A 27,716-nucleotide genomic window follows, 5' to 3' on the forward strand; every position below is an offset into this window, starting at 1 on the left:
AGAAACTAACCAAGAGTAAAATCTATCCTATGAGTCTCAAGGAAAAGATGGTACTGAAAGACTTTATTGATAAAAATCTGGCACGAGGCTTTATCCGCCCTTCCACTGCTCCCCACTGCGCTCTTGCCTTCTTTGTGTGTAAGAAGACAGGTGACTTGCGACTTTGTATAGACTTTCGCAAACTGAATGTGGTTACCCAAACCAACGCCTACCCCATCCCTCTTATCCTGGACCTCTTAAGCCAACTAAAAGAAGGGCGCATTTTCACTAAATTGGACCTGGTGGAAGCGTATTATCGCATTCGTATTCAGGAGAGGGATGAGCAATTAACTGCCTTTTCAAGTTGCTTTGGGATGTTTGAATACCTTGTGATGCCCTTCGGGTTGAAAGGAGCTCCGGGGGTCTTCATGCAAATGATTAATGAAGTCCTTCATGATTTGTTGTTGAAAGGAGTGGTGGTTTACTTAGATGACATTCTCATCTACTCCCAAACTTTAGATGAGCACGTTACTTTGGTCAAAGAGGTTTTGCAACGTCTCAGAGAAAACCACCTCTATGCTAAGGTTTCCAAATGTGAATTCCATAAAAAAGAACTAACTTTTCTGGGCTACAGGATTTTGCATCAAGGGTTAACCATGGACCCTGACAAGGTACAGGCAGTGGTAAACTGGGAGCTGCCAACCACTCGCAAAGAGGTGCAAAGATTTCTCGGTTTCGCTAATTTTTACCGGAATTTCCTCAGCAATTTCGCACAGGTGATGCTTCCGATTACTGATCTCCTAAAAACCAAGGGGAAGGGGGTTGCTGCTACCCAGCCTTCCACAAAAATAGACTGGACCCCGGAATGTCAGGTAGCCTTTGAGACTTTGAAACGTTTGTTCACAACCGAACCGGTGCTAAAGCATCCGGATTGTGGTCGCCCATTCATTGTCCAAGTAGATGCTTCTGAAGTTGCCATGGGAGGGGCCCTCTTGCAAGAGGGTGAGGAAGGCCAATTGTACCCATGTGCCTATTTTTCTAAAAAGTCTGCCAGACTCAGCTTAATTGGCCCATTTGGGAAAAAGAAGCAGCAGCGGTGAAACATGCTTTAACAGTCTGGAGACACTTTCTTTAAGGTTCTGAAGCTCCCTTCCAGGTGTGGATGGATCACAAGAACCTTGAGGCCTTAACTGGGATGCATAAGCTCACCGCAAAACAAATTAGATGGGCAGACTTCTTTTCTCGGTTTCGTTTTGTAATCAAACACTTTCCGGGCAGGAAAAACCTCTTAGCGGATGCTCTTTTCCGACTCCTGCAGTACCCAACCAAGGTGGAGCACCCCACTGAATCTCTGTTTACTCCTGAGCAAAGAGGTATCCTATCCACCTTGGCAGTTCAAACACGCGCTCAAGCGTGACAAACCCAGACCGGGAGTAATCCCTCTCTGCCCACTGATGGGGTGACCCCGCTGAATTCTCCAGCCCAATCCCCAACAGGTAGCGAACCTGCCATTCCGGAAGGACTGCCTAGTTCCTTCCGTGACGCTTTGATCCACGAATCACAAATTGAAGCGAATAACGATGCCCTGCCTGCTGGTCTGGAGCGTCGGGGGGAACTGTGGGTTAAAGACGCTAAACTATACATGCCTAAATCTTTGCGGGCGGAAGTATTGGGACTTGCGCATGGAGCAAAAACTGCTGGACACTTTGTGTTTGTTAAGACTTTGAATTTACTTCGTCATCAGTTCTGTTGGGCTGGTATGCGTTCAGATCTGGGCTCCTTCATTCGCAGCTGTCTGATATGCGCCACTGCAAAACGTCCTACCGGCAACCCGGTAAAGGACTATTAAAACCTTTGGAAGTACCTCAGGAGCCATGGAAAGTTATCGCCATGGATTTCATGACTGATCTCCCTTTAAGTTGGGGAAAAACTGTACTGTGGGTGGTTACTGACCTTTTTTCCAAACAGCTGGCATGCCCTCGGTTCAAAAATTGGCTCATTTGTTTGTAACACATGTTTTCAAATATCACTCCTTCCCGCGCAAGATAATTTCCGATCGCGGGTCTGTATTCGTAGCCAAATTTTGGAGGGCGTTTCTCAAATTGGTTGGGGTGGAACAAGGGTTGTCAAGTGCATTCCATCCCCAAATGGATGGACAAACAGAAAGAGTTAATGCTGTGTTAGAATGTTATCTTCGTTGTTATGTGAATTATCATCAAGATGATTGGGTTGATCTACTGCCTTTTGCTGAGTATGCATATAATAATTTGGTTCATCAGTCCACTGGTTTCAGCCCCTTCCGCATTGTGTACGGCAAAGAATTTGGACCTGTTGGTCAACTGGAGGTTTTGGGGAAGGAGGGGGTGCAGAGGTATCAGACTGGGTTCAAACCATACAAGCTACGTGGCCTTGGTTAACCAAAAATTTGGAGCGGGCCAAAAGACAATATAAAGCCCAAGCTGACAAACATCGGGATCCCGGCTGGACCTTCAGGGTGGGGGATCTGGTATATCTCTCCACCAAGAATCTGCGGTCACTGCGACCCTCTAGAAAACTGAGTGAGAAGTACATTGTGCCCTTTCCTATCTCTTGAATCATCAACGAAGTAACGGTGGAGTTGCAACTCCCTAAAACGTTAAAGAGAATCCATCCAGTGTTTCATGTTAGTTTACTGAAGCAATACGTGCCAGCGCCCCAGTGGCATCCAGAAGATTCCCCAGAGGTCCCCAAGATGGTGGTGGGGGGAGGAACACTGCGAGGTTTCCAAGATCCTTGATTCCCGTATCCATGGGGGGGGGGGGCTGGAGTACCTAGTCCGTTGGAAGCATTTCAGCCCCACCCATGATGAGTGGGTTAAGCATCGTCATGTTTCCGCCCCTCGCCTGCTACGTCAGTTCCATGCCTCGTATCCGGAAAAGCCCGCCCCATCGAGCGAGGAGGGGTGGCGGGGCCCTAGGGGGGGCAGAATGTGAGCTCCAAGCCTGGGAGCGCAGCTGCCCTCCAAGGTTGTGGTATTTGGAAGGTTTTTATGACTGCTTACTCTCCGTTGGTGTGATAACTGTAATCTATCATGGGAACCAGGCTTGGCCTGGTGTCCAACTGTGCTTTTGGTTTTCTGTATATGTTCCATCTTGCTCATTTCCCCCCCCCCTTCGAGTCCTCGTACCTTTCCCTGTAAGTTCCTGCTACTCACCTTATGCTTCTCAAATAAACCAGCTTCTTAGAATACCCTGTCTGGACGTTTGGTGATTGGGATTCAACTGGTGAACTCAGACCTTACAAGCAGTTTGATTCTTCCTTAAGTGGTAGAGAAAGTCAGCATGTAAAAACCAACTCTTCTTCTTCTTCATGGCTCAGAACCCTGCCTGGACTCCAGCCTTATCTGCTGCAGCCTCCAGTTATCCCAGCCCAGCTATCTCAGCTCCCCTTCAACCCCAGCCCAAAGCAGCCCCCTCTCCTTGGTATGGGAGCCTTGGCCATCTGTCTCCCCAGCACCGCAGATGCATTTCGGCCTGGACTCCTTCTCTTTTGCCCTGGGCTCCCAGCCTGCCCTGAACAGCCATCTCCTGCTGACACGCGGCCCCCTCCCTTCCCCAGGAGCTATGTTGTTTGCACACCCTCCTCAGAGGAGGTGCCAGTGGCCGGCAGGGGTGGTGGAAAAGGAGCTCCTTGCACACAGGCTCCTTTGTCCGGCAGGGGATTTTGCCACAGAGGAAGCTGCCTGAGGGTTCTGCAGGCATCCCAGGAATCCCACAGCACACACGAGCCGATGGATGCTAATGTGTGTGTCTGTATATGAGAGAGAGAGAGAGAGAGAGAGAGAGAGAGAGAGAGAGAGAGAGAGAGAGAGAGAGAGAGAGAGAGAGAGAGAGAGAGAGAGAGAGAGAGAGAGAGAGAGAATCTGTATTCCTGTGTGTGTGTATATACCAATTCATATTTTTCCCCCGGTAAGGCATCCCGAAAGGCTCAGCCCTTTCACCATCTAATGCGTAACTTAAGTACAGGAGTGAACGTAAGAAGAAGAAAAGTTGGTTTTTATATGCTGACTTTCTCTACCACTTCAGGAAGACTCAAACCGGCTTACAATTACCTTCCCCTCCCCTCCCCACAACAGATACCCTGTGAGCGGGTAGGGCTGAGAGAGTGTGACTAGCCCAAGGTCACCCAGCTGGCTTCGTGTGTAGGAGTGGGGAAACAAACCCAGTTCACCAGATTAGCCTCCGCTGCTCATGTGGAAGAGTGGGGGAATCAAACCCAGTTCTCTAAATCAGAGTCCACCGCTCCACACCACCGCTCTACACCACGCTGGTTCCACGTATGTAACCTAACAGTCACTCTGCGTGACATTCTTTTTTGAAGCCTCCAAGCCCAGCTGATCTCATTAGGGGGAAAAAATCCCAAAGCAGCAGTAGATTATATTGCTCTTTTCAGGCAGAAACCTCTAATACTGGAGGAAGATGAGACTCTGCTAGTAACAGAGCATTGCCTATTGCAGAAACGACATGCTCTCCGACCACTAGGTAAAGCTACCCAATTTCTGTTGATTCTATACCTAGCACACCACCTAAAATTAATCTCCAACTTTGCTCATAGATGGACTGCCATGTTTTTCTTTTCTGACACATTCTGCCTTGCAAGGAACCTGTGTGTTCTGATTAGTGCTAGAGAGATCTCTGAATAACTGCTAGCAGTTATATTTTCAAAGGGAGGGCAGCGTCTTTGTCCCATTAGGCTTTGAGGTAACCTGAGATCGTTTAGCAGCAAGCACTGTTGAAACTAATTAATAGTACAATCCAAAGTTGAGTTGGTGGTGGTGGAAAGTGCCGTCAAGTCACAGCTGACTTATGGTGACCCCTTGTAGGGTTTTCAAGGCAAAAGACTTCAGAGGTGGTTGTGCCATGGCCTGCTTCTCCATCATGACCCTGGACTTCCTTGGTGGTCTCCCATCCAAATACTAACCAGGGCTGACAGTGCTTAGACGAAGAAGAGAAGAGTTGGTATTTTATATACCAACTTTCTCTACCACTTAAGGAAGAATCAAACTGGCTTACAATCCCCTTCCCTTCCCCACAACAGACACCCTGTGAGGTAGGTGGGGCTGAGAGAGCTCTAAGAGAGCTGTGACTAGCCCAAGGTCACCCAGCTGGATTCATGTGAAGGAGTGGAGAAACCAGCCTGGTTCACCAGATTAACGTCTGCTGTTCATGTGGAGGAGTGGGGAATCAAACTCAGTTCTCCAAATTAGAGTCCATCGCTCCAAACCACTGCTCTTAACCACTACACTATGCTTAGCTTCTGAGATCTGATGAGATTGAGCTAGCCTGGGCTATAGGTCAAGGCAAAACTGAATTACACCCTTTCAAGTCCATTGAAAAACTGGGCTTCAAAGAGTGTAATTGTGTTTAGGATTTCACTACAAATCTCCATAATGCTTTCTTTGTTTTTAAGATAATGGAAACTACAGATTTGGCCTTTTCATCATGGTCACTGCCAGTTATTTTCTCCCCACCCCTGGTTTGTTTATATGTTTAACATTTGGTCTGAAGAGACATTCTAGTGAATTCATGCCTTTTCAGTTGTTCCTAATAATGTTATTGTGGTTCTGCTGGTTTTGGATTTTTACAAGTAATTCGTCTGAGTGGAAAAATCTGCAGTGAATGGGCAGCATTATTAATGTAGCTTAGTCAGCATCCTCTTCCTGCAGGATATTCCAGGTCAGTGGTCTTCAGCCTTTTCGGACCTGGGACCCCCTGAACTGCAAGCACATGGTGACAGAAAAGTCCCCATGACATCAGAGCCATTTGATAGGAAGAAGGGGAGTCAGAAATGTGACCTTAGGCAGCAGCCCCAAAGAGCTGGGAACAAGAAACACAAGCCAGTCACCAGAAGGCGGTTGTGAACAACAAACCATGGTTGCAGCCCTTCAATAATCTGTGTCCTGACCTTGTGGTCCCTAGGGTTGCCAGGTCCCTCTTCACTACCGGCGGGAGGTTTTAGAGATGGAGCCTGAGGAAGGCAAGGTTTGGGGAGGGGAGGGACTTCAATGCCATAGAGTTCAATTGCCAAAGGGGCCATTTTCTCCAGGTGAGCTGATCTCTATCAGCTGGAGATCAGTTGTAATAGCAGGAGATATCCAGCTACTACCTGGAGGTTGGCAACCCTAGTGGTCCCATTGCTCTTTTCAGCATCCATGTGAAGAGAGGGAGGGAGGCACTGCCGCCTTGTTCTCTAAGAAACGGTCCTTCCAAAAGGCAGCTAAAGCTGGCAATTCTATAGGGGTCATGACTCAGGAGAGGTCCCTCACCCAAGGATTGACGCTCACTGTTTTAGGTAATGTCAACCTGTGACAGAAACTGTGATGAAGAGAACAGGAAAATGACTAGGCCAATGCCGTTGTCTTACTTCATCTCCCCTTCCAAAAATACTGCAAGAGTTTAACCGGTGATGGCCTGAGAGTTGTGACAGATTTTTCTGCCTTCCTTGGCGTGGATTCCTCATGTTTTCACTGCTATGAGAAAGACAAGATGCTACTCTTCTTGCTGCGTCCCCAGTGGGTTTCTGTGACACGGAAGGGCTAACAGGGGACAGAGGCCCTTTAAAGGCCAGCGGGGTGCAATCTGAGTTGGCTCGCCCAACTGCTTGGGTCTAGCAGGAAGGGCATTGGCTAAGGAGAAGCTAATTGCTAGGAACTGGTGTTCTGCTGTCCAGGAAAGGCGTGCCTCTAAGATGGAGGAATCGAGTACCTGGGAGGCGGGGACTCCGGGCTGACTCCACAGCTGTGGGCCCTAAGCTGGAGGTGGATTTAAGGGCGGATGCAGAGAGGAGCTGGATGGTGCAGGGTATGAGTAGCTCACGTGAGGAAAAGGTGTGAGAAGACAATACTGACTTCGATGGACCAAAGGTCTGATTCAGTATAAGGCAGCTTCATGTGTTCATGTGACAGTTCCCCTTAATATTTTGTAAAGCTACCAAAATGGTATTTGTCAGCCTCACCCACATGTGTACAAACTCACACTAGGATTGCCAGGTCCCTCTTCACCAGTGGCGGGAGGTTTTTCGGGTGGAGCCTGAGGAGGGCGGGGTTTGGGGAGGGGAGGGACTTCAATGCCATAGGGTCCAATTGCCAAAGCAGCCATTTTCTCCAGGTAAACTGATCTCTATCGGGTGGAGATCCGTTGTAATAGCAGGAAATCTCTAGCTAGTACCTGGAGATTGGCAACCCTAACTCACACACAGGTCTTAAAAATTAATGCTTAATAATTCATATATTTCTTTCCCCTCTGGGCATTTGGGGGTCTGTCATTTCCTTTAAAAAAATGCAAATGATATCTGTTTCCTAGTAGTATAAATACAGCAGGATCTTAGAGGATTGGTAGGCTTCAAGGATTTAAATCCATAGAAACATTAGGGTTATAAAAATTAGGTTTATTAGGACATCAGAAATCCCCTGGTATTCAAAGAATTAACTGGCTTAAGAAGCAGAAGTTATTTGTTCCAGGATGGCAGGGAGGACAAAGCACAAACATGCTTAAAAAGTTATAGGAATAAAAATGCATATCCAAAACTGGGTTCCAAAGCTCAGGATGCTTCAGTACCCCCATAAGAGCCTAACATTTATTTATTTATCTGGTGAATTTGTGGCGTTCTTGATTTTTGCCAAAAACTGTAACCTATTTAGCAGTGGCTTTTAGTTGTAGCAATCAAGTTGAATTGAATAGGTGACTGACAACATTTATTAAAACAAATACAGAAAAATTAAATTATATAGTATAATTTATTAAATCATAATAGTAATACATTCTTAAATCAAATAAAAGCAGCAGTAAAAGCAGACAGAAAGATAAAAGCAGACAGTATTCCAGTTGTAAAACCAGCAATTATAACTAAAAACCAGCAGAGATCAACCATATTCCAGATAACAACCAGTGGCAAAATATTCAAGGCAATTGCCAGGAATAAATAACAACAGTCTTGAGAAAATAAAAAACATCTTTGCTTGGCGCCTTAAGGAAAACAGATTTGGTGCCAGGTAAATTTATGTGGAGAGGTTCACTCCAGAGACTCTGATCCACAGCAGAAAAAGACTGGTCCTTGGTGCTCACTCAGCTTGCTTCTGAAAGTGGAGGCACACAGCACAGGATTGCTGAAGCCGATCTTAGTTGCAGGTTTATATGGAAGCAGGGGGTTCCTTCAAGTGCTCTAGTCCCAGACCATATAAGGCTTTTTTTACTCTCAATTGCGCCCAGTGAAGTAAAATGGCCACCAGTTAAGTTCTTTTTTAAAAAAACTGGTGAGAGGTCATCCATATAACTCACACCTGCAAGCAGCCATGATACTACTGCATTTTATAACTAAATGAAATTTCTGGGCAGTCTTCAAAATAGGGTTGTCAACCTCCAGGTGAGACATGGAGATCTCCTGGAATTACAACTGATTTCGACTACAGAGATCTGTTCCTCTAGAGAAGATGGTTGCTTTGGATGGTGGACCACATATTATACCCCACTGAGGTCGTTCCCCTCCTCAAACCTAACTCTCCCCAGGCTCTACCCCCAAATCTTTAAGAATTTCCCAAACCTGGGGTTGGCAACTCTACTTCAAAAGCAGAGGTGATTGCATTAATCCAACCTGGATGATGATGAAGAAGAAGAGTTGGTTTTTATATGCCGACTTTCTCTACCACTTAAGGCAGAATCAAACCAGCTTACAATCACCTTCCCTTCCCCTCCCCACAACAGACACCCTGTGAAGTAGGCGAGGCTGAGAGAGCGTGACTGGCCCAAGGTCACCCAGCTAGCTTCATGTGTAGGAGTGGGGAAACAAATCCAGTTCACCAGATTAGCCTCTGCTGCTCATGTGGAGGACTGGGGAATCAAACGCAGTTCTCCAGATCAGAGTCCACCACTCCAAACCACTGCTTTTAACCACTACACCATGCTGGCTCTCATGGAATCACTACGTGGATAACAGTGGCCAGATCATGCTTTGCAAACCACAGTTTGTTGAAAAGGCTACATGCCACTGAGGAGAGTGGAGACTCATCCTCTAAAGGCACAGATCCAATAGCATCTCCATCATGTGAACCTGCTGTAAAGAGCATGCAACTCCATCCAGAACAGGGTGAATGTGTAAATGCTGATGGGCCGTATTAACAGTCAAGAGCATTTCAGCTAATGAAATACTTTTCAGTTTTATCGTTATCCTCTAGCCTAGCCTGCTTTTGGACACCAGTTCAGAATACCCACTGACTCACCTAACTCAGCTGAAAAGGAGAAACAAGAGTACAGCTTGCCTTACTCCAAATCCCCAAACAACTTCTCCCAGTGGTTTTGTATTAAACAGCATGGGTGGCAGGCTGGAGGCTTGCTGAACCCTGTAGTATAAATGCTAGGGGTCAAGGAACTGTCCCCAAGCACTGTCTTCTGGAGCTGAACAGCCTGGTAAGAATGAAACCATTATTAGAACATGGAGCCCTCAATATCCATCTCAGCGAATTAGTCCAAAAATTTACAATGGTTAAAGCCACTAGGAGGACCAGAAGATTCAAGAGGGTTACACTATCTGTCTTCCCGGTAAAAGTAATCTGTCAGAGCAGCCAAGGCAGGTTTAATTCCAAAATTGGTCTGTGGACTGGATTGAAAATGGCTTCTGGTAATCTGACTCAGCCAAGAAATCCTAGAGTTGTCCAGTCACCTTTCACTTGAGTTCCTCACCTGCGAAAGAGATTCTTGCCCACAGCCCATAATTATTTAACTCCAGCGTGAGGAATGTCCACATCCTCCATATGTAATCACTAAAACCCATTCAAACACTTGTGATTAATCTGTTCCTGGATGACATTCTGAGTGGTACTGCAGATAGCTGTTATGATAGGAGCCATTTTGTCTGTGATATACTTAAATAAGTCACAATGAACTACTCTATGCTCCTGGTTAATATCATCAAGGGATAAATGCAAACGCTCTACACCACTACTCTGCTGGACACCTTTGTGCAGATTTATTTATTTATCTATCAAATTTATAGCCCGCCCTCATTCCCAGCCATGGCCGGGCTCAGGGCAGGTAACAAACTTTGCATTTGTCCAAAGAGCAAGACATGATGGTTATGGGGAGCTGTCCAAACTAAGCAGTGCTAGATATTTAATTATTTGATTCTGGCCTATCCATTGTCATATTCATCCTCTATTATGCTTTTGAAAGATACAAGCCATGTGTAATTTGTGAATAGTGTGAAATGTGATTTTGACCCATGTCAAAGGAAAATTAGCTACCTGCAGAGCTAAGTCCAGGTTGTCCTCAAGGGCAGACCAAGACTGTTACTGCACTGTATCCCCAGCAATGTATCAAGAGTTTGGAAATGTTATAAAAAACATCGCTTTAAAAGGGTTTTTGGATGCCACGGCTAAAAAATGGTTAGAAGACGTCTTCACAGCTAAAGGGGCCAAATAAAGGGCGAACAGTATTTTTTATAACTGTTTCAAACTCTTAATACATCGGTGGGAATACATAGAAAGTGTGAACAGTATTTTTTATAACATTTCCAAACTCTTAATACATCGCTTGGAATAGCTAGTGTGGTAACAGCCCAAAACAGATGTACGTTATAATAATCCAACTTCAAGTTTAGAAAACCATGGATCGGCATGGCCAGGTGGGTTGAGCAGAAAAGAGATATTATCCTCCAAATAATGGATAATAATCGGGAGAGTAGGGAAGGCAGCATGGTATAGCCTGATCTCGTCAGATCTCAGAAGCTAAGGAGGGTCAGCCCTGGTTAGTATTTGGATGGGAGACCACCATGGAATATCAGGGTTACTATGCAGAGGAAGGCACTGGCAAACCACCTCTGTTAGTCTCTTGCTTTGAAAACCCCATAAGGGGTTGCCATAAGTCAGCTGTGACTTGACAGCACTTTACACACACAAAAAAATGGGTAGGGAAAAGACATGATACTGGTAGAGCATTCAACACCTGTTGCAAAATGGTAAAAAGATAGCACAATCTTTTTCCATCTTATATATTTAGTTCTAAATCATCAAGTGCCGAATAACTGACTGATACAAATGAAGTAATGTACACACATGTATGAACTACACCTTAGAAACGGAAGATAAGGTAAAACAGACAGTGTATCTTCAGCCAACCTGTCTGGCATAGTTGGAGCACTGAGCGATGGCTATTCTTGTTCTTTGGGAGCTGGATCGGTCACTTAAGTTCAACAACTGCAACCAGTCGAAGAATAGTGCAACCCTAAGTAGAGCTACACCTTTCTAAGCCTGTTGACTTCAGTGGGTTTCGATGGGTGTAATTCTGTTTAGGATTGCACTGGAAGATGCAAAGCTTAGACCCACCCAACTCAGGCCTTCTGTGACTTGGGTAGGGTCCTCAAAGCTGCCAGTCTTCTCTATTCTAATTCTAGCCTGCCCTTTGCAGAGATATTAATGGACCTGAGTTCCTATGTATAAGGAAAAGTTAGGTCAAAGGGGAGAGGGAGGAAACAGATGCTTGTTTTTTTAAAAGTAACTTAAGCTGAGGAATAATAGCCAGGGTGTGTGGGTTGCTATCATCCCAACAGTTATTGTGTATGGCCAAATAGTGGATAATAGTGGATTCTGCTGAAGATGATTTCCTTCTGGGAAATTGCTAGGTTAACTTATTATATCTTCAGTGCTCCTGGAAAACGTTGACTTTGAACCTACTGATACAAATGAGCTAAGTAACTATAGCAAGAGACCCTGATGGGTTGAAAACTCAACATGAATAATTTGTCTAAATTTAGAATCTGGGGCCATTCATTTCCATGGAGGATTGCTAATTTATGACAGTTAGGACGTTCTATCAATTCCAATACTGTGCGTCAGCTTATTGGTTTCAATGATGTGAAGTTGATTACCTGAAATGGTGACTGAGCCTCCATATCACATTCAGTACATTATATTAAAGGTACATTCTTAGTGTTGGTCTTTGATGTCATCGCATGATATTTCTATTGTATAGCTAAACAATGAATTTGAATTATACATATTCAGTTTTTTAAATTACACTCCTGTCCTATCATTAGGGATGTGGAATGGTATGGTATAGTCTGATGTTGGAAGCTAAGCAGGGTCAGTACTTGGATGGGAGACCACCAAGGAAGACTCTGCAGAGGAAGGCAATGGCAAACCACCTCTACTTCTCACTTGCCTTGAAAGCCCCTAGCTGCGGTCGCCAAGTCAGCTGTGACGATGACATATATACATAGCCCATAATTCTTTCAAGGAACACATGGTTCCTTTTTCATCCCCGTAACACCTTTTTAAGGTAGGTAAGTGTAGTGCAGTTAAACTTCATGGTTAAACAGGGAACTGAACCCCAGGTCTCCTGGCTGAATTCCAGCACTCTAGCCACTATACTGTTTATGATGGAGTTAGTGGAAGGAAGGCTAATGTTTGGATGTTCTTGTTTTGGGTTTAGTGTGTTGTTGTGGGGCTCGGGGTCCCACTAGGTCCTGTGTAGATGGTTTTGTTATATGTCCTGATTAAGAACTTTTGCAGTCTAATTTTAGTTATGTCCCACTAACTTCAGAGGGATTTATTCCCAAATTCCTGTGCATATAGACAGGACTGTAGTCACAGTTCTTTTAAAGCCATAATTAACAGGTGAAATTAATATTCCAGATGTTTGCAGCTTCTTAAACATTGCCCCCAAACAGTAAAAGAAATGAAGGAAATAATCCTAATCCATTAATTGCACAGCGATGATTTTGGCACAATCTGATTGGTACTGAATGGATTTGTTGCTTTTACCTCTGGATACTATGCATCAAGTCGCAGTTCTTTTTTGCCATCAAGTTGCAGTTGACCTATGGTGACCCCGTAGGGTTTTCAAGACAAGAGACATTCAGAGGCATGCCAGTGCCTGCCTTCACATCACAAACCCGGTATCCCTTGGTGGTCTCGCATCCAAATACTAGCCAGGGCTGACCCTGCTTTAGCTTCTGAGATCTGACAAGATGGGAATTAAAACTCAATGGCCATTTATGCATGGCTATTTTGTCACGGTCACTCCACCAACTATTTTGGGGCTTTACTTTGATTATGCTTGCATTTTCTGAGCATCAGATGTTGCCTTGCTTTCCCTGTGCATTTTGCCTGTGTTTTCTCGATTTGTGTTTAGCCAGCATCCAGAAAATGTGGGGGAAATGCGTGGAAATGTGCAGGGAGAGCGAGGCAACCTCTGACAGTCAGAAAATGCAAGCATAATTGAAGCAAAGCCCCGAAGTGGTCTGCAGGGTAACCGCAAGGAAACAGACATGCATTAATGGCCAATAGTTTCAGTGGCCTTTCCAATAGACAGCGAGTCACAACTTTAGCTGCATTTTGGTTCCCCTGAGGGGTGGCCTGGACATTTACTTTACCTTGAAAAATCTGCAGCCTTGAACCCCTCCCCCCCACCATGGTGGGGCTGGCAAAAAGGATCAGGGGAGCGCCTGCCTTCAGCCTGGTGGCCTGGAAGCAGTGCAGTCAGCAAGAAGGAATATGGACATAATGGTGCTCAGCCTCACCTTGCCAGCTGGGGTCTGGTGCAGCCAGTGAAGGAAGAAGAGAGTGGGAACAGTAGAGTCTGCCTGCGCTCTGGCCGGCCTGGGTCAGTGCAGCTGGGAAGAAGGAGCATGGGCACAGTGGCCCCACCCAGCTTCACCCTGTGCTGGCTCCGGCCTGGTGTGCCCAGCAAGAAGGAACCCTGCTAGGGTTGCCAGGTCCCTCTTTGCCACCAGCGGGAGGTTCTTGGGGTGGAGCCTGAGGAGGGCGGGGTTTGGGGAGGGGAGGGACTTCAATGCCATAGAGTCCCATTGCCAAAGCAGCCATTTTCTCCAGGGGAACTGATCTCTATCTGCTGGAGATCAGTTGTAATAGCAGGACATCCCCAGCTATGACCTGGATATTAATGCAAAAGGAATCACCCGCGCTGCGAGGTTACTGCAAGGTAAAAACTGGACTTATTGCCTAGTAAAATTCCTGCCTTTTTGTTTTACTGCACTCTACCGTTGGACAGAGACTATTCCTGACTTTTCTTGGACAAAGACTATTACTGACTATTCTTTTTGCCACGCTCTGCTATTTAGACAGAAAACCTTTGTTGATTTCATTTTTTCACATTCTACCTTTTTGGACAGTAAACATTTAAAAAACACATGAGTAATTCTCATGGCGCAGTAGTTTCACTCCTATGCATGATTCTAAGAAGTAAGCAGCTTGTGACTAGCGCTTGAACATTAATTCAGACAAGAAAATTTAATCAATGAAATAAATATTGAGTTGAAGGTAAGACAATATCCCTGAATACCCTTCAAAAATAGATATTGGCACTTTGGCAGATGTTAAAAAACAATTTTATAATGCAATAAATTTCCAACTAACATGTATTTAATATATGATGCATAGCACTTTAAAATCTTTAAAATGTATAAGATTTACATTTAAAACATTTAAAAGGTTGTTTTAAAAAATACCAAGAAAATGTTAATATTAAAAAATTCTCTCAGTATATTGATGTTTGAGCTTAACACGACGACTATAGATTTTAGAAAAACACCATTAGATATTTGTTATATATGGAGAGAGTAAAATGTATATGGATATGGATATTTCTTAGGCTGAAGAAGCAATGTAATTTGCGAAAAGCGTTACAATTCCGGAAGACGTTTCCCTTCCACCTCCTCGCTCTTGTGGCTCTTGGAGAATTTCTTTCCACCTCCCTTCGGGGCTTTGCTGTTTTTTTGAACTCTCACTCTACCCAGAAGCGTTCTCTCCCATACCACCTCCGTGGAACTCAGAATTTACCCATGCTGAAGTTAATTATTAAGTGGGATTCATTGTTCCTCGGTTCCCTAGGATAGTTTTGTACACCTATTGTCCTTGTCGTCGTTGTTTTTGTTTGTTCTATGCCTTGTCAATTGTAATGCACTTCTTGCATATAGTTTATTGAGCAGCGTGGTTTTTACCTTGCAACGAGCTGGAGATTGGCAACCCTAAGCCCGGCAGTGCCTCCTTTCCCTCCAGCTGCCTCTTCTGCCCTCCAGATCCACCCTAGCACAGAATAACCCCATGCCTGCGTCGCTCTGCTGTTACGTGGCGTTTGATCTGCCCTAAAGTCTGATCAAAAGCTTGGACTGGCAAAGAAAACAAGGGCCTCGTTCTGTTTATTTTCCCTCTTCCGTATTCCCCACCCCCCTTTGCTCTAACTTGTTTTTTTGGACAAGGAGGAACGGTTGCAGCCTAGGCTGCTCCTCTCACAGGATGCCTATGCACCGTTGCGCCCTATGGGAGCAGGCACCTTCTCCGGCGGGCCGCATAAAACCGCTTGTCCGCGACCGGAACATCCCGGGCCCGCGCGAGGCTCCGCGCGCGCCGCCTCGGAATGCGCACCGGCCTTCTAATTTTATGAATGACTCCATTCATTCGGCCCCTCCCACCTCCCCAAAGCCCCTCCCCTGGAATGTTTGGAAGTGCGCCACCGTTGCTATTGGCCAACGAGGTGGTTCCTATTGGCTCCCGGCCCGGGGGGTGGGAGGGGCCCCGGGGAAATATAAATACAGAAACAACGTAGTTGCTTTATAGGTAGGGGAAATTGCGCAAAAAAAACATAAAATAAAAAGGGGTGTTGTGCGAATGTTCCGAGGAGTTTGCAGAGGGGAGAAATCGCCGGGACGGCTCTAAAATCTGGCGGTATCATCCGGATCACCCCACGAGACCACGAAGATCTCGATCCCACGAGAGTGAATTTCGCGGGTGGTCGTTTGATCGAGCGGGTCCGTTTTCATCCGACTTTCCGGCCGCCTTTTTTCCCGCACCCGACAGTCATGGGGCTGCCTGCCCTGGCCGGCGTCGCTTTCCTGCTCTGCCTCTCTCTGGTGGGTATTCCTTCGCCGGCTTTCCCCGCTCCGCGTCGGTCAGCGGACGGTGTCCGCGGGGTTGACAGTGGCCCTTGATGCACGGGAGGGTTTGCCTTGGATCTGCCGCTCTCTAGATGCACGTTTCCCCCCAGCCGAATTCTCAGCACTCAACCATCAGCCCCCGTGCAGAGTGCTGAGAATTCGGCTGGGGGGAAACGTGCATCTAGGGAGCGGCAGATCCAAGGCAAACCCTCCCGTGCATCAAGGGCCACTAGTGACCGGGACGCATCAACCGGCGGAACTCGATCATGGGATTGGACCGAAGCTTGGAGGGCGCTCGCTAAACCCCGGGGTCCGGGCGCTGGGCTGGCGTGGCCCTCCTGCCGCCTGTGCGGGTCCGGGGCCCTGGCTGAACCGATTTCTCCCCGAAGCCTGAGCGCAACCCGTGCGCACGTGCGCGTCAAGCGGGGTCCTTAACTCGCGCCGGGTCCCTGAGCGAGCCCGGGCGCTTTCTGGATGTTGCCCAGCCGTCGCTGAGCGGCCCCGAGTCGGGCCAGATTGTCCTGCTCGCCTAAATCCTGCGGAGTCCTTCCGTACAGGGGGAGATCGGGAATAGACCAGCCCCGCCGTAGGGAAGGTGAGGTTTGATTTTCCGATTCCCGGACGCTTTGGACCTGGTGCCTCTGCGGCGAGCACTTTGATCCTGGCCGGGATTTGATTACTGAGATTTATTTGGGATGGAGGGGGGGAATGCTAGGACTCCGTGGCATGCAGCGCCATCTAGGAAACTATTTTGGTGTCGCCTATTTAAAACGAACTTTTTTTTAAAATGAGGCAGGCAGGCCACGGTCAGTCAATACCCCTCTGGCAAGGGGGGGGAGTGTTTTCGCTCCCCCTGTGGCCGGGAACCTGGGGACTTGGTTGGTTCACTGAAGAAGAAGAAGAAGAAGAAGAAGAAGAAGAAGAAGAAGAAGAAGGGCACTTTCACACATGCCAAATAATGGACTTTCAATCCACTTTCAATGCACTTTAATGACGGTTTGCGAGTGGATTTTGCCATTTCACACTGTAAAATCCAGATGCAAAGTGGACTGAAAGTGCATTATTTGGTATGGGTGAAAGCGTCCGAAGAATTAGTTTTTATATGCTGACTTTCTATACCACTTAAGGAAGACTCAAACCGGCTTACAATCACCTTCCCTTCTCCTCTCCACAGCAGACACCCTGTGAGGTAGGTGGGGCTGAGAGAGCTGTGACTAGCCCAAGTTCACCCAGCTGGCTTCATGTGGAAGAGTGGGGAAACCAACCTGGTTCACCAGATTAGCGTCCGCCTCTCATGTGGAGGAGTGGGGAATCAAACCTGGTTCTGCAGATCAGAGTCTGCTCTTAACCACTACACCACACTGGCTCTCAACAGACATTGTTCTTGCTGTTTGCAGGCTCTCTTCTTGCTGCTTGCAGGGTGGTATTTTCTAGGGCCCAGCAAATGACCCTACTGCCCCAGCCACCGTCTCCCTCTCTCTGTCTCTCCAGGTATCTTGCCGCTGCCCCTCCACATGCCGTTGCCCCCCAGGCCCGCCTCGCTGTCCCCCCGGAGTCAGCTTGGTGCTGGATGACTGCAGTTGCTGTCAGGTGTGCGCCCGGCAGCTCAACGAGGACTGTGACAAGCTGGCACCCTGCGATCCCCACAAAGGCCTGGAGTGCAACTTTGGGGCCGACCCCTCAGCAAACAGGGGCATCTGTTGGGGTAAGGGGTGTTATGCAATTGAGGGAGGGACAGGAAGGAGACACTGAGGGCAACTGGAGTCCCCGCGGTGTCCTTGGCACCCAAGAGCATCTATAACAGCCTCCAGAAATGGGGGCAGAGTACTGGTGTGGCTTCTGCAATGTTCATATGTTGCACTGCTGGTTAACTGTTCACCTGGTAAATTTAGCGAGGGTGTATCCAGGGTAGTTGTTCAGTCAACTTTGTCATTCAACCCTTCTACGAGAATTATATCCCTTAACTCAAAAACCATATGATGTGACAATCCAAAACGAGCAAAAGATATAGTGCAGGAAGAACTATAGGATGTTTTGGAGGTCATTAATTCATAGGGTCGCCATACGTTGGAAGCAACTTGACAACACTTATCACGCACGCAAAAATTATTTTTGAAATAAGAATTCTAAAGAAGTTTTTTCTTGTGGTACTATAAAGTGGTTTCTGGCACATTCTCACGTTCCTGATGGTGACGATTAGATCTGATGCGACTTTGTTTGTCCATGCGCCCTTTAGTTGTGCAGTAGGAAGTGCTTAGAAATGAATAAGATATTTCTTTAGCATCAAGGGGTGCCCAGTATTGTACAGATGCTGATGTGATCACTGAGGTCTTACAGTCTTCTAGTACAAGAGACAGTGTACAGTATCTAATGACAAACTGAATCCTTATTTTGTGAACAAGGATTCAGGGATTAGGAAATGATTTCCTGCTGATGTAGTTATTAAACTGCGGCAGTCACATTGGAGGTGACATGACTCAGTGTTTTGCTTTTTAATTGGAGGAGGAATGAAGGGTATCAAGGAGGGGTCAGGCAGAGCCAACATTTAGGGGTTTATGACGGCAGCTTCTGCGTGAGGCCTAGATAGTGTCTTCTCCAGCTTCCTCCAGTTGGGCAGCAGCTCTGGAACCCATCATGATATCCTATGTTGCCACTAATGGGCTATTCTCTTAGGATCGAGTGAAACAGAAAAGTTAAACGGCACAAGTCTAGGGATAGAATCATAGAGTTGGAAGGTACCACCAGGGTCATCTAGTCCAACCTCCTGCACAATGCAGGAAATTAACAACTAACTCCCCCCACATCCCCAGTGACCCCCAACCCTCCCCCCGCCATGCAGGATCCCACAATCAAAGCACTCCCGACAGATGGCCATCTAGTCTCTGCTTAAAGACCTCCAAAGACAGGGACTCCACCACCCTCCGAGGCAGCACATTCCACCATCGATGTAGGAGAAGAGGCTTGGCATAGGCATGTGGGGAGCCGTGTGGAAGATGGATGCATGAAATCTCTGAGAACGGGAGAGCACTTCTAGGACTCTCTTGTGACTCCCTTTGAATGTGGATGAGATGCTGTTGCACGCTATCATCCCTCTTAGACGTGTCAGGGTTTTCTTGCAGGGCAAACCGCTCCCTCTTTCCCAGCGGGATGGAAAAACATCTTGCAGACTCCGGAAAGGCAGAACTCCTAGGCAATCCAGAGCAGATGAGGTTTCTCCATAAGATGTTTTGCTGCGGAAGTTGCCCTCTTCAAGGCGTTCAGGCTATATGTCTGACAGTACCCGTTTCTTTAAATATATAATTCCCCATCAGTTTGGAAGAACTTCTAGCCCACTGCTCTATCACCATAAAAAATAGTACAATTTACACACACACAGCCCTCTTGAGTGTGAGCAGCTGTATCAAACTTCCAAGTGGAGGACATCTCTGTGGCCTTTAGGCACCAGTTAGAAGTCTGTATTTGACCACAACGAGTGTGTATCTTCTTGAGTTAAGCTCAGGTAGAGATGTCTGCTGACCCCATTGATTTTGGCTGTAACTGGCAATTTCAACAGCATTCTGTCTTGTATTGACCCTAGACATTAGTCAAAGGGCTCACATAGCGGGTGGGAAGTCTGTAGCCATCTTTAAAAAAAAAAAAAAAGGCTGCTTGGGCTTTATTCAGTTTCCATTAGGCAAGTAAAAAGTAAACAACAACAAAAGTTAAAGGCTGCGTGGGAAGAAAATCAAGATGTAGCTTCACCAAACAGAAAAAGTAGAAAAGGATGATGTAGAAGTTGACTTTTTTTTTTAATTGCCATTTTTGTTTGTATAAAAACCTACATCTAGACACCCAAAGCAGCCTGCCTACTCTACGGTAGGGGGGAAAGTGGAAAATGGGCTCTGTCTCCTAGCGTTCAAGTCAGAAGCAATTTGTATCCATCTTGAAGAACTTTCTAATTGCTCTACGTGATATGATGCGATGTCTGACTGTATACTGTCATGGAATGTTCTTATACAAAAAGGCTTGATTGACAATCATATGGTTGTACTGACAGTAATTTTATATATGACAAAGTCGGTCCGCCCCAAGGTGTATAGGTGAAGAAACTATGACGCTCTCACCTGTCTCTTCTCTCCCAGTTAATATCCTTGGAGGGGCAATTCTGGGTATTTTTTTTTTTACAGTCATGCCCATTAACAAGCAATAAGCCAACCTTCCTTTTGATGGACTATCAGTTTTTCTTGCGTCTGTTTTATTCTATAGACATGCCAAAAGTTTCTATCGGGGATTGTTTCTGAACCTTCCACCTCTGCTTGCTTCTTATGTTAAGGGCCAGTTCCTTATTCAGTACCGAAATGAAGTGCTCCTTTATAACATAACTGCAAATTTAATACATTTAATACAGGGGTGTAAAACATTAGGCCCACGGGCCGGATCCAGCCCCTTGAGAGCTCTTATCCGGCCCGTGAGCCAGCTGAGGCAGCCGCCCCTCCCCTCTTAATCTGGAATGGCAAGCGACATTTATGTCATATCCAGCCCTCATAACAATTGAGTTCGACACCCCTGATTTAATAGATTACCTAATTGCTTTATTGTAATGAAGTACCGTTAATGTTCTGATGCATTTAAGACATCATTTTCTTAGAATCTCCATAAGATTCTTAGAATGTGATCCTTGTTTTGGAGCTCTTGATGGTGACGACCCTAGTTTCACCACACTGGAACGTGTGAGAAGCTTGATCATAGCTCTGCAGGAAAACACGTGCTAAGGAGAGAGCAAATGGAAAACAGGCTGAAGAGCTACAGGAGGGAAGACCAAGGTCCAGGTCTTATGAGATCTCAGTCCCACTGAGTGGCCACTGGGTTCTGCTGCCAGTAGAAGTCTGCCCAGTTCCAGACCAGACCTAGACTGCTGCAACCTGATGCCAGCCCATGAGAGCTCTTCACATCCTGTTTTCACACAGCTATTTAAAGCCCAAAACACTCCGCTCTAGTTGACACGGCCCCTAACAACTCCACTCTGCCGATGATGGGTGCTTTACTCCCACTTTGTGCTGGGGCCTAAGGCCTGACATCTGCAGACTCTGTGAACCTTTGTTGATATAGGCCTTTTATGCAGGGCTGTTTCCCTGCAGTCACCCCCGCCAACTGTTTCAGGGCTTCCTTTTGTTTATGCATGCCTTTTCTGCCCGTCAGAGGTCACTTTGCTCTCCTCACGCGTTTTGCCCGTATTTTCCAGCTTCTGGCTAAAACAGCATCTGGAAAACACGAGCAAAACAAGCGGGGAGAGCGAGGCGACCTCTGACTGGCAGAAAAGGCATGCATAAACAAAAGGAAGCCCTGAAACAGTTGGTGGGGGTGACCACGGGGAATCGTCCCTGCATAAAAGGCCATAGATCCCTCCTGGCTTGGCCCGGTCTTTTGTCTTAGAGGAGAACAGTAGGAACTGACCTCAGTTCTTGGGTGATCTGTTTGGCTGTTGTTGCTTTCTAGTGACCATAAAGGTGACACAGTGAAAGGATGGAGGATTGCTGGTCTGACCTTCAGAAGATTTAGGCCTTTCCCCTTGCAGTTATTTCAAGAGACTCTTGCATGGTAGTTTTGTCCAACACAAACCCGTGATGCTTGGAAACGATCCATATACTCAGTGGTTCCATATTAACATACCACACCCTCATTAGCACATTATCTTGATACTTACAGGACAATGATTAGCACATTACCTTTGATACTTTTTGCAGGACAATGATTCAGCTCAACCCAACCCCTTTCTGACTATATATTACTCTTCCTACACACTTGACATTGAGAGACACTGTCCTTCAGTGTTACTCCTCTGAAGATGCCTGCCACAGCTGCTGGCGAAACGTCAGGAAAGAAAATACCAAGACCATGGTTACACAGCCCGGATAACCAACAAGAACCAATGATCCATATACTGCTAGTTGTGCCTTCTCATGTCTAGTGCCTGGGTAAATTGTTTATTTTGACTCCTAAAACAGATTAAGGAGCCCCGTGGCACAGAGTGGTAAGCTGCAGTACTGCAGTCAAAAGCTCTGCTCACGACCTGAGTTCGATCCCGACGGAAGTCGATTTCAGATAGCCGGCTCAAGGTTGACTCAGCCTTCCATCCTTCCGAGGTCGGGAAAATGAGTACCCAGCTTGCTGGGGGTAAAGGGAAGATGACTGGAAAAGGCACTGGCAAACCACCCCGCAAACAAAGTCTGCTTAGTAAACATCGGGATGTGACTTCACCCCATGGGTCAGGAATGACCCGGTGGTTGCACAGGGGACTACCTTTACCTTTTAAGAAAGATTAACATACATCTTATTTTTTCCCCTTCCTACCTCTCAGCCAAACAAGAAGGCCGGACCTGTGAATACAATGGCCGCATCTACCAAAACGGAGAGAATTTTCAGCCCAACTGCAAACATCAGTGTACCTGCATTGACGGGGCTGTGGGGTGTCAGCCTCTCTGCCCCTTAGAGCTGCCTCTGACTTCGCTGGGTTGCTCCAGCCCCCGGCTCCTCAAAGTACCCGGCCAGTGCTGCAAGAAGTTTGTGTGCGGTAAAAGCCTCAAGAAGTACGGAGGGGTCACCTTTGAGTACAACTCACACGGAGAGGCCAATGGCAATGAGCTCATCTATGTGGGCAAAGGTGGGCACTGGAAAAACCTACCAGGTAAGTGGGCTGGGAGGAGGGACGCAAAGTAGTTTTGCCTTGGGGGGGGGGGCATCACTGAAGTTCTGTCAGTAGGATGCTTTCAGTCACCTACACTATGCTAACATGTACAAGTATCAGAGACTGGATCTGAAGTTCTTCGAAAACCTTTTGAAGGAAATTATTAGGGTTGCCAACCTCCAGGTATTATACCTCAACCTCCAGGTACTAGCTGGAGATCTCCTGTTATCACAACTGATCTCCAGCCGATAGAGATCAGCTCCCCTGGAGAAAATGGCCACTTTGGCAATTGGACTCTATGGCATTGAAGTCCCTCCCCTCCCCAAACCCTGCCCTCCTCAGGCTCCACCCCAAAAACCTCCCACCAGTAGTGAAGAGGGACCTGGCAACCCTAGAAATCATACACTCAGTCACATTTTTATATTAATGTTTTGGAGATCTGAGGTTACTTAGCCAAATAAAGTCACATGATGTATGCTCGGGTGGATTCTTTGCTGCTTAAGCATTCTTCTCTTGACCCCTACCCCTGAAAAAAACTCCATTGAATGCACTGTATAGTAGAGAGTGGCATGAGGAACCTGCCCTGTGGAAATCTAAATAATAAGAAAATAACAGCTTCCACCTGGTGCCAGTATAGTATAGTCGTTAAGAGAGGTGAACTCTAATCTGGTGAACCGGGTTGATTTCCCCACTCCTACACATGAAGCCTGCTGGGTGACCTTGAGCTAGTCACAGTTCTCTTACAGCTCTCTCAGCCTCACCTACCTCACAAGATGTCTGTTGTGGGGAGGGGAAGGGAAGGCGATTGTAAGCTGGAGTGAGAGTCCTTAAAGGTAGAAAAAATCGGGGTATAAAACCCAACTCTTCTTCTTCTATGTACCAGGTTAGCATATTTGGATGTTCATAAGTCAGTTCTATCTAGGGTTGCCCGCTCCGGGTTGGGAAATACCTGGAGATTTTTGGGGTGGAGCCTGAGGAGGGTGGGGGTTAGGGAGGGGAGGGACTTCAATGGGGTATAATGCCATAGAGTCTACCTTCTAAAGCGGCTGTTTTCTTCAGGTGAACTGATCTCTATAATCTGGAGATCAGTTGTAATAGTGAGAGATCTCCAGCCACCTTCTGGAGGCTGCTACAAAAAACTAGTACACAGCCAATGATCAATATATCAAAAATGCTATTAGATAAGTTACAACATAAACGTGTCAAAGTGTCACCCTACATACATATGGTGAATATAAGTGAGCAAACAGCTTACAAACAAACAATGAACACTTATATATACATGAGCAAATCAGTCCAAAAGCTGAAACAAGATATTTCAGAATAGACTAACAAGTCTCCATGAAATTGACTAGAGTAAGCAATTGCAACAAGGGCTAAATTCACTTCTATACAAAATGTTGGAACGCGTGTCTGAACATGATGAGAAAAGCCCGGACGAAGCACAGGAACGCCTTCCAGATAAGTTGCGTTTTCGCCAAAAAGAATTTGGCTTCTTCAGCCAGCACTTTTTGTTGAAGTGCCTAGTATGGGACCTAGAGACTCAATGAACTGGAACAAGCTTCTCAGGACATGTCTCTTGCAGTCTCTCCAAAAAGAAAGTGGTTACCGTTTGGAGGTTGGCAGCCCTAGTTCTATCGCAAGGCTTAAAAAGGCTCTCGCTTACCATGTGACAATGCAGTTTGATGACGGTCTGTTCCTTAAAACTGCTTTGTTGCAAGATTTCATTCAGGAGACACTGATAAAAGTATTAATTCTGTATTTCACATTAGGTTTGCATTGATGGTGCTGGGAAGAGGAAGCAACAATCCTGTCACCCTAATAATTGCCTGTTTATATCCTTGGGCAGATGATGTGAGGTTAGAAGTATCAATATGTGTCCTTCAGATTAGGCAACTGGGCTAACACTGACATGCCGCGATGGATAGATCTGGGAGCTATCTTTCCCTACTGGTGGCTGTCTGGGAGGTCTGCCGTCTGATTACTTTCCAGGCTGTTCCTAGAATCTTGAAATTCTCCATTCCCGTCAACCATCTTGGTAGACCTGGTGGTACTTTGTGCCTCCTGCCCCTGCACATGTCTTGCGCATACCCCTCTGAGAAGTGGTTTTGAGAAGATTAAAGAGCTGTGTTGGGAGATGCGTCTCGGTGGGAGGGGGGCGCTGAACAAAAATAGGGGTAAGAGTGGGAGTAGCCCTTTGCCCTTTCGGGATCTAAATCTGATGCTCCTAAGGGGCATGAAATGTGATCGTCCGCTTGCATGTGTTTTGGTTCCCCAGCTGTTATTTCTGCTAAGCGTGATTGTAGCTATAATGGAAGGACTGAAAAGCATTCTTATAAGGAGACTCTCCTGACCTCTAAGCAAGGTCTGTGTTGCTCACAATCTCAAATAGTTGTAGGAAGGTTTTACTGTTACACCTGCATCTTCTTTAGCACTGTAAAGTGTGGCAGCAAGAGTTTTCTTTCCTGGAGATAGGTTTTGCTGGGAGGATCCGATCAGCAAATATTGCTTTGGTCCAAATGTGCTTGATGATGTCCTCAAGGTTCCTGCCACATAGCCAAGCCATTATTCAGCCTGCTGGGCACCCCTCAATACCTTTCTGCTTCCTTAGGCCACCCCGCGCACGCCTTCATTTCCATATTCCTACCCAGCATTATGGGTTTGCCTTCACATCATCCTGCCACTAACATTTTGAATGGTGTAGCTAAAAAGGAGACAGAGAGGTAGGCTGGTGTCGTAAGAAGAGACTTGCTAGATCAGACCAAAGGTCAGCCTAGCCTTGCATTCTTTATCAGTGGTCTAACAACATCACTTATAATGCACACCGATACATATTACAACATGTGTTATTATTTTGTTATAATACTGTTATACATCAGACAGATGCCTCCAGGAAGTACACGGCAAGACGTGAAGGCAGTTGTCACCCCCGTTTGACTTTGGCACCTGCTATTCAGAAGCATACTGACTTCAGGCATCAAGGCTCTGTTTAGGATGAATAGCTAGTGGTTCTTCAGCATTCGTCAAATCCTTTGTTTTGCTCCTTTCCCGAGCCCATTGCTCATTGTCGTCTCGTGCAGGTGGCAGGATTCCTTAAATTTGCTCTCTGTTCCCTCATGCATACCACAGTGATGTAACAGGGCTTTCCTTCTCTCTGCAGTGTGGAGGCCACTCTTCCAGGCTCACGTGTCAAAACAGCAGCACAAATGCTTGGCTCAGACTACCAACTGGTCACCCTGCTCCAAGAGCTGCGGCTTTGGCATCTCCACCCGTGTCACCAGTGACAACCCCCAGTGCAAACTAATCAAAGAGACCCGCCTGTGTCAGATCAGGCCCTGTGGGCAACCTGATTTTACCAAGCTAAAGGTGAAGTGGGAAGAGTGCGGGAGACAGTGCGTCTTACAACCTAAGGTTGCCAGCCTCCTGATGAGGCCTGGAGTACTTCCAGAAATATAGCTGATCTCCAGACTACAGGGAATCAGTCCCCCTGGAGAGAATGGTGGCTTTGGATGGTAGACTCTACGGCACAGTGTCCCTCTTGAGCTCCCTCCACAAACTCTGCCCTCCCTAGGCTGTGCCCCCAAATCTCCAGGAACTTCCCAAACCTGGAGTTGGCAAATGTATTACAATGAAGAAAAAATAGGGTGGGACACACCAAAGCAAAATGAAGGTGAAGAAATAATTGGTGCAAGGGAAATGATACAAAACTTATTAAAGTATTTCTCTTGCACCAAATGTATTACAACCACAATTCAGCTCTTGGGAATGGGGTCTGTGCTTGCATGAATGCAGCCACGAATATCTAAAAATATGAGTTAGCTACAGTCTAGAAAAGCAGGAGAAATGAGAGCTAAGACTATGAGTGTTCTGCTCTGTGCTTTGGGGTCGTGAATATGGTCTGTGGGGTTAGGCAAGATGGCAATGGAAAGAAGTGTAGTGTAGTGGTTAGGAGCGGTGGACTCTAATCTGGAAAACTGGGTTTGATTCCCCACTCCTCCGCATGAGTGGTGGATGCTAATTTGGTGAACCAGGTTGGTTTCCCCACTCCTACACATGAAGCCTGCTGGGTGACCTTGGACTAGTCACATTTCTTTCTGAACTCTCAGCTCCATCTACCTCACAAGGTGTCTGTTGTGGGGAGAGGAAGAGAAGGGAAGGTAATTGTAAGGCAGTTTGATTCCTCCTTAAGTGGTAGAGAAAGTCAGTATATAAAAGCCAACTCTTCTTAAATGCTTCCCCGTTTTCTTTCAGAAAGGCAAGAAGTGCCTGAGGACACACAAGGTGCAGGAACCAGTGAGGTTCAGCTATGCGGGCTGCAAGAGCCCACGGCGGTACCAGCCCAGTTTCTGCGGGGCGTGCCTGGACGGACGCTGTTGCGTGCCCTTGCGCACTCGCACCCTGGACGTGCCCTTCCGTTGCCCCGACGGAAGCTCCTTCTCCAAGAATGTCATGATGATCCACACCTGCCAGTGTGGCCCAGCTCATTGCCAGCTGCTCAGCGACGCTGCTATGGGCCCCCGGTACCAGCTCCAAGGGGACATTCACAAGTTCCTGGATTGACAGCGCGTGCGCCGGCCCCTCTGCTAGTAGCTTGTGAGCCAAGCTGGGCTCTGAAATGACTTTGATTCCCCCCCTCCCATGGACTTGAGGCCCCCTGTGCTAGGGAGCCGGGATACCCTATAGCCACCCTGCTACCATGAATACAAATATTTCTAAAATACTGGGATTTTGGAGGTGCACAAATTCCCCGGTATTTGGGGAGTGCACTGTTTGTGGTGCTGGGAGCCTGGATATTTAACTATGTGGAGAATGGCTCTCCTGGTACTGGGGTCAACCTCGCCATTCAGTCCAGACAAGCTCAGGCTGGAACTGGGCCCGGGGTGAATAGTGAGAGAGGCAACCAAAGAATTGTTTCCCCTGCAGGTTCCATGTTCTTTGCCCCATGGTGCGGGGAAGCAGAAGGAAGCACAGCTCTGTAGGACTAGATTGGGCTGCCAAACCACAAGCTGGTCAGAGCTCTGGATACCCTTAAGGCGCTAGGATAGGAAAGAGCAAAGTTGAGCACTCGACAAACAGATCTCAACCGAACTGGAAATAAGTCTCCTGTAATGCCTCCAAAGGAACTATAGTTCTCTCAAGACTGGGATCAGAG

The 27,716-nt window shown here is 46.8% G+C and overlaps 1 protein-coding gene across 1 annotated transcript; it reads left to right on the plus strand.

Annotated features, from left to right (window-relative positions):
- Positions 1-10,624: 10,624 nt before the first annotated feature.
- LOC130476161 (CCN family member 1-like) lies at positions 10,625-27,127 on the plus strand. The gene is made up of 6 exons (XM_056848040.1): positions 10,625-10,632; positions 15,648-15,876; positions 17,392-17,605; positions 22,238-22,564; positions 25,725-25,930; positions 26,816-27,127. Exons 1-6 carry the CDS (start codon positions 10,625-10,627, stop codon positions 27,122-27,124), a joined length of 1,293 nt encoding a protein of 430 aa, XP_056704018.1. The 3' UTR covers positions 27,125-27,127.
- Positions 27,128-27,716: the final 589 nt, after the last annotated feature.

This window comes from Euleptes europaea, chromosome 1, assembly GCF_029931775.1.
Source record: "Euleptes europaea isolate rEulEur1 chromosome 1, rEulEur1.hap1, whole genome shotgun sequence".
Taxonomy (NCBI): domain Eukaryota; kingdom Metazoa; phylum Chordata; class Lepidosauria; order Squamata; family Sphaerodactylidae; genus Euleptes; species Euleptes europaea.